The 7,319-nt window shown below is 46.0% G+C and overlaps 1 protein-coding gene across 1 annotated transcript in view; it reads left to right on the top strand.

Annotated features, from left to right (window-relative positions):
- The first annotated feature begins 3,788 nt into the window (after positions 1-3,788).
- Positions 3,789-7,319, top strand: part of LMNA (lamin A/C) — a 66,023-nt gene continuing 62,492 nt past the window's right edge. The window contains exon 1 of the mRNA XM_033923722.1: positions 3,789-4,184. Within this exon, the coding sequence (XP_033779613.1) occupies positions 3,838-4,184 (347 nt within the window). The 5' untranslated portion in view covers positions 3,789-3,837. The remainder of the gene's footprint in view (positions 4,185-7,319) is intronic.

Genomic DNA, 7,319 nt, shown 5'->3' with positions numbered 1-7,319 from the left:
GGTGGCCCAACAGGTCCAGGACCTGTGCAGCAATCCTCTATCTATACCCCTCTATCCCCTCTTCCAGTAGGAAATTGTCCAATCCCTTCTTAAACCCCAGTACCGTACTCTGCCCTAAAACATCCTCTGGAAGCGCATTCCAGGTGTCCACATATCCTCTTTGTCTAGTACTCATCTTTCGGCCTCTAGTCGGGAACTGTTGCTGGAGGCTTTGACATTTGGCCCCCTTGAAATTTCACCATAGACATCTGAAGGACGAGTCCCCTATGTTTTGCTTGTATTAGATTGCGGGATGCTTGGGTGGGAGATTTGAATGTGGAATTCTCTGATGAAGTAATTTTGAACGCTATCAAAAGGTTACCTCTATATAGTAAATATGCTATTTTTTGGGAACAACACTACAAATTGACTCTTCGCCTGTATATCTCTCCTCGGAGGGCTTTTCTGGCGGGGCTCTGCCCGACTGCGGACTGTCGACGCTGTGGTGATCCAGACGCCGGTCTTGGCCACATGTTTTGGTCTTGTCCATCCATGCAAACCTTTTTGGGACGCTGTTTTTCTTTTTGTTGACGACATCTGGAACATTACAGTTCGGAGATCGGCTTTGGTGTTATTTGGAGCCTCCTTACACTTCCATCCCCGTCGGCCCGGGGCCTCCGCATTCCTGCGTTGGGCAGCAGTGATCGCTATCGAATGCATTTTGCTTAAGCGGATGGAAGCGGAGGCTCCTGACTATTCCCTTTGGCGTTGTCACATGGTTACGTTGCTTTCCTGGGAACGGAGAGGAGTTCAAGACATTTCTTCCTTTCCCGGACGAGCCTTTCAACGAATTTGGGAGCCCTTTTGGACCGTAGTCGCCTTTTGAACTGTTAGCCCCTTGGTATTTGTCTTTTCCCCTTAGTTTATTATGGTTTTTGTTTGGCATCAGTGAGAGTGGGTGGGGGGAGGAATGGGTTGTGGGTTGGGTTGGTTGGTTTATGGTGTGACATTTCGAGCTGCCTTGTTGATCTCTGACCTTGTTTTGGAGTGTTGTTTTTCTTGGTGCTCCAATAAAATATATTTGACGATAAATCAGAATTATAATTCCCCGAATACAATGGGCCAAAACCAGGAGGAGGACCAACCACCCGTGGCGATTGTTCTGGAGTATCACGCCAGCCTCGTCTCTTTCATCCCTGGGTCGCTTGAAAGATCTCCATCCTGGGATCTCATCATTCTTCTCGGTACATAATCCCAAATTCTCTCTGGCAAGGATTTCACACCTTGTACGTTCCCTACTTTTCAGACCAGCCTCGATGATAAAGAAGATCTCCTGCCGAACCCCAGACGTGACCTTTTATCTTAGGTGAAGGTAATAGGAGATGAAAGGTCCGGCAATCTACTTCTGTATTCTGCCACGATAATATGATGATGGTCATCAAGTCGTTAGGACTCGAACACTAGTCAAAGGTACTTAAGAAAGGTAATATGGCAGGTGACGTCTTTATTTTATTGGGGCTGGATCCAGTCATGGACGATGTCTCTTATGCCTGCTTCACCCTAGCCCAGATCCGAGTTCTAGTACAGCTGGAAAAGATAAAAATAGCCACAGTGGCCCAGTACCCTGTTTCTTCTTTTTTTTTCAGTTCAAACATTAAGGGCTCCTTTTACAAAGGTGTGTTATGGCCTTACCGCCTCCTCTTGAGCAGGTGGCAGTTTTTCGGCTAGCTCGCGCTAATCCAGTGCATGTGCTAAAAATGCTAGCGCCCTGGGGTGGGGTTGGGGTTGGGGGGGGGTTTGGGGGGTGGGTTCTTCTTGGCTTTTACTGAGTATCTTTTGTCTCCGCGCAGAAACCACGCGGTAGACCCTCTAGTCTGGTGTTTTACTTTGTTCCTGGTTCTTTGTATTCGGATTGTGGTTTACTTCTTTGTATACTTCTTTTCTTAATAAAAAGAAAATTTGAGAAAAAAAAAAAAAAAAAAAAAGGAACCCTAAATTGAATTTTTTTTTTTTTTTAAATATATAACAAAATACAACTTAGGCGAACTATAGACCACGTGTGTGAATTATTTATGTACGGCCGATCAACGGTGGTTGCCCATGTGGTTTTATAGTCCCGCTCTGGCCTGGTGGGCTGACAATCAATCTATTTAAAGTACTTGGGGTAATGGACTTGCCCAGGCTCACAAGGAACAGCGCTGGGGCTTGAACCCCTCAACCGCTGAGGGCCGAGGCTCTGGCTCTAACCACCGGTCAGAAGGGAGGAAACGGTACAATCGTAATCGGTTAATAAAGAGCAACACAATTGGAACCCTCATTCGTGAGATATATACAGTAGAACCTTGGTTTACGAGCATAATTCGTTCCAGAAGCCTGGTTGTAATCCAAAGCACTCGTCTGTCGAGGCGACTTTCCCCATAAGAAATAATGGAAACTTAGACGATTCATTCCACAACCCCAAAACTTTAATACAAAATATAAAAATAATTAAATAGTAAAATATTAATATTAAATAGTAAAATAGTAAATATTAATATTTAATAAAATAATATTTAATAAAATATTTAATATTAAATATTACGATATTGAATAGAATATTTAAGATTTAATAAAATATTGAATTTAATATTTAAATATTGCAAGACCTCGCTCATTTAGAACAGTCATAGTAACATAGTAAATGACGGCAGATAAAGACCCGAACGGTCCATCCAGTCTGCCCATAAGTTATACTCATTAAAAAATACATGATTAGATTAACTTGTCTCTTCTTTGATATTTCTGGGCCGTAGACTGTAAAGTATCAGAGAGAGAAGAACCATCGGCTCAGTTGTGATGGGTGTATACTATATGTATTTTTTTTTGCAAGACATAGCTTGTATATCAAGCTAAAATGTAATCAAATGTTTTGCTTGTCTTGCAAAACACTTGCAAACCAAGTTACTTGCAATCTACATGCTTGTAATCCAAAAGGGTCGTATATCAAAGCAAATTTCCCCAAAACCTTAATACAAAATACTGTATGTACTTGCATTGCAAGACTTTGCTTGCATATCAAGTTAAAATGGAATCAAATGTTTTGCAAAAACACTTGCAATCCAAGGTTTTGCTGTATTTTTTTTTTTTTAATAATTCTTTATTCATTTTTAAAACTTTCATCAAGTGTACAACAATCATAATAAACCCAATTAATCAGAGCACTTTCATATCTTATCATTATAATCTAAACATACAAATGTAACCCTCTCCCCACCCTCCCTCAAAGCCCTTCATTCATAATAAGAAACCTATATTTGTACCCCTCCCCCCTCCCAATACTATATGGTGTATAACTAATAGAAAAATGGCATTTAATCATGACAAAAAGACGTTAATGGCTCCCAAATTTTAATAAATTTTTTATAATTTCCATTCTATACCGCTATTGATCTTTCCATTCTATATATGTGACATACTGAATTCCACCAAAACTTAAAATTAAGCCTACTATGATCTTTCCAGTTATTAGTAATATGTTGGATGGCAACTCCTGTCATGATCAATAAAAGTTTATTATTACACGCTGATATCTGACTCTTTTTCCTCATAGACATTCCAAATATCGTTTTCCAATAAACAATTTATTTGATCCCAGATATGGGGACAGTATTTAATCTGCCCATCTGGGTGACAAGCAGCTGGCAGAGATCCAGTGCCCGTGAGCAGCTGGCTTTTCCTCCTTTTCCTGGCTCCAAGGCAGCCCCTCCCCCCTGCCTGGGCGGCCCCTCCCGCTCTCCTCCCCCACTGCTCGGGCTATTTCAGCCGGCGGCCCCAGCCCCAGTGCCAGTCTGTGTGTGCCAGCCAGCCGAGGACGGAGCCATGGACAGCACGGGGCAGAAGCGGAGCACCCGCAGCGGCCACTCCACGCCACTCTCGCCCACCCGCATCAGCCGCCTGCAGGAGAAGGAGGACCTGCAGGAGCTCAACGACCGCCTGGCCGTCTACATCGACAAGGTGCGCTCGCTGGAGTCGGAGAACGCCGGCCTGCGCCTACGGATCACCGAGTCGGAGGAGGTGGTCAACCGGGAGGTGACGGGCATCAAGTCGGCCTACGAGACGGAGCTGGCCGACGCCCGCAAGACCCTCGACTCGGTGGCCAAGGAGCGGGCGCGGCTGCAGCTGGAGCTCAGCAAAGTGCGCGAGGAGTTCAAGGAGCTCAAGGCCAGGTAGGCGAGCTTGCGCGCCGGCGCTTAACCTTCCCGCTGTTGCTTTATTTTGCTCTTGAAAGGCGAAGCCGAAATATGTTTATTTTCCATTTCTTCCCAGAGGTGGGGGGAGACTTTAGCTCCTTGTTCCTCTCCCCCCCCCCCCAGTCTTTCCAAAGTTCCTTATTTGAGCTTCCCCAAAGGGCTTAGGGAGATGTGTCCTTGGGAAGGTCAGAAGGAACATCTGTGGGGAGGCAGGATTTGAACCCTGGCTTCATTGATTCCCTTCAGCCCAGGGAGCGACATAGATGGGAACCCTGGTGCGGTGTCATTGTGGCTGGGGCTGTGGTCACCCTGACTGATACATGTAGACTTGGTTTCCCCTTTAGGCGCAGATTGGGGGAACCCCCTTTCATATATTTGAGCAATGTGAAAGTAGAAAGCCAGGTTGAAAAAGGGCTGGTGTTTATTTGGGGGACAGGGAGACGGAGCCCATGAGGGAGAAGGTTAAACCTTTTTGGTCTGAACAGACATTGTCTGAGAGAAATGACAACATATTATCTTGATTTCGGTTTGCATGTGAAGTTGGGTTTTTTAAAAATTATCATTTACTCTTAAATAGACTTTGAGTGAGTCTGGTTTTTTCCCTTTGAAGTATTTAGAAACTGAATGAGAGGGTGGGGGGTGATTTCGCGGAACTGTTTATTAGCATTATGTGTGGTGGTGGTGTGTGTGTGTGGGGGGGGGGGGAGATTCCAGCTTTCTGCTGGTGGAGAAAGTTTCCTTTTTGAGAGTTGGGGGATCCCAGCCGCAAGAGATGAAGGATGCCTGCCCTCCTCTGAAAGGCGAACGCAGTGCTGTTCAGTTTGACGTTTAGTAGACGGTCCCTGCTTGGAAGAGCTTACAATCTAACTTATAGGGGTTGGGGATGCAGAACCCAAGGTGAGAGGAATTAGGAGTGGAAAGCCGTCTCGACTGACGGTTTAATGTGGGTATTTCCCTTTAGATCCCAGGAGTTGGGGCGGCATCTGGTCTGCTTGATCGTCAACCTGTCACCCTAGCTTCATCGCTTATTGAATTGCAATGAAAGGTCTTCAGCTCGTGCTTTCCACGTAAGCTCTTCGGGATAAGCACCTTGGGCAGATTTAATGGTCCTAAAGCTGTTAAAAAAATCCGTAAGTGCAGTGCTTCTCCATGGTGAACGGTAAATGCCACACCCAGCACAATACCCACCAAGTCAAGAAAAGCCCAGGGCAGTCCTGTATGGGTCGAAGAGATTTCAGCACATAACGTGGACTGCTTTGGCAGGACAAGTTGAACGTGGCGGTGTTTGGGGGAATTAAAAAAGTTAGTTTTTAAAGCATTAATTGCATTCAGAAGCCCTCAAATGTGTGCATACTTCTGTATCATTTCTTGTGCCAATACGGAGCTCTGTAAGCCTGGTGGGTGGAATATTCTGTATAGGACACCCCCATCTCTGATGTAGGTGGTGGCTGAGGCAGGAGACGGGGTGCGATCTAACCCCACCCCAAGTCATCCCAGAGTAGGCGCCAGGGCTGAGATCACTGGGTATGGCGTAATGTGCCGTTCACTATGACATCACGGCCATCACCACGGAAGCCACACTGGTGGTGTTTCCCTGCTTGAGGGTAAGGGCGTGGCCGGGCCGGCGGGACATAAGGGAGTTGTGCCGGGAGGTGGTTTTGGACATGTAGAAATTTCTGCTGTTTCTGCAACTCCTTAGGGCTTGCCAGCTGGCTCCGAATGTATTTTTACTTCAGAACAGACTGATCCTGTCCTGGCTCATTCCCCCCTTCCCCCTTCCTAACCCTGCTTATTATAGCGCAATCCTGCGTTCAGTGGGAGACGGGATCAGCCAGTTCTGGGGTTAAAAAAAACCCAACAACTCGGAATCAATTGTCCGGCACCACGGTGGTGAATGAGAGTTGGGAATCCATGCCCGTGTAAAACTGTGTTCGGTAGGTCAAACAAGCAGAAACAGAAGAATTACGACTACAGGATCCCAGTTCTCGAGCTATGTTTTTTCAGACCTGGGAAGTGGCTCGTTTCACACGGGGATTATCATCTCATGGCTTGCTTGCATCGTCATCCATGGAATTTATCGGTGGTTCTTAAAACTGTCCTGGGGACCCCCCCCCCCCAGTCTGGTTTCAAGATATCTCTAATGAATATACCTGAGGCCGATTTGCATGTAATAGAGATAACAGGCATTCAAATCGGCCTAGGCATATTCTTTAGAGATATCTTGAAAACCCAACTGGCTTGGGGAGGGGGGGGGGTTCCCCCCAGGACAGTTTTAAGAGCAACTGATTGAAGCTGTAATATATCACAACTATTTATAATAACCCCAAATCATCACTTAGCATTCTCTAAACAAATGAGGATCCGTATGCCAATACTGGCCACGTTTTGCAACCAAATCGCTACCTCGGGGTATGGTCCTAAGAACCAGACTTCATCCTCGTTTGTGTACGGAATGCTAACTAAAAGTGGAATATGAATAATAAAATTATAACCGACTATAACTCTGGAATTGAAGCTGAAATGTATATCGTTGATGCAAGACGGATGACAGCATAAACGAGCCGTGAGGTGCTACATCTCCCCACGAGAAGCAAGTCGCTTCCGAGGTCTGGAAAACGCAGGCAGAGCCTATAGAACTGTCGTCGCTGGCATTCGGGTGACAAGAGTCCTGGATGCTCTCTGCCTCCCGGAATGGAGAAAACCAGAATTCATTTCTCGCCCCGCAGTGCTGTCCACAGCCCAATGGACCACAGTGTGGCGTGGCTCCGGGCAGAGGCCAAGCCGATGACTGCCGTCGTACGCTACTGGTGGGTTTTAAGGTATTTCCACTGGACGGTGTCTTAGAAGGGACTTGAAAACATGGAATTCCAGCAAGAGTGGCCGTCTTTGGTAATAAAAATCTCTTCTGTGAGTGCTAAAATCTCGTTTTGCTGATAAGAGATTGCACGCCAGTCTTATTTTTTCTTTCATGGCCTTCTCGTCTGAAACGTGCTCGAGACCGTTTCTCATCCTCATCAGAGGTCCTTCAGACTTCACTTGGCGTGTCGCAACCGAAGCAGCAAAACTTAGGGGCTCGCAGCCAATCAGATAACTTGTTTTCTTCTCCTTTTT

This window comes from Geotrypetes seraphini, chromosome 16 (assembly GCF_902459505.1).
Source record: "Geotrypetes seraphini chromosome 16, aGeoSer1.1, whole genome shotgun sequence".
NCBI lineage: Eukaryota > Metazoa > Chordata > Amphibia > Gymnophiona > Dermophiidae > Geotrypetes > Geotrypetes seraphini.
The sequence above is the reverse complement of the archived record's forward strand: the minus strand, read 5'-3'. Positions and strand labels throughout refer to the sequence as shown.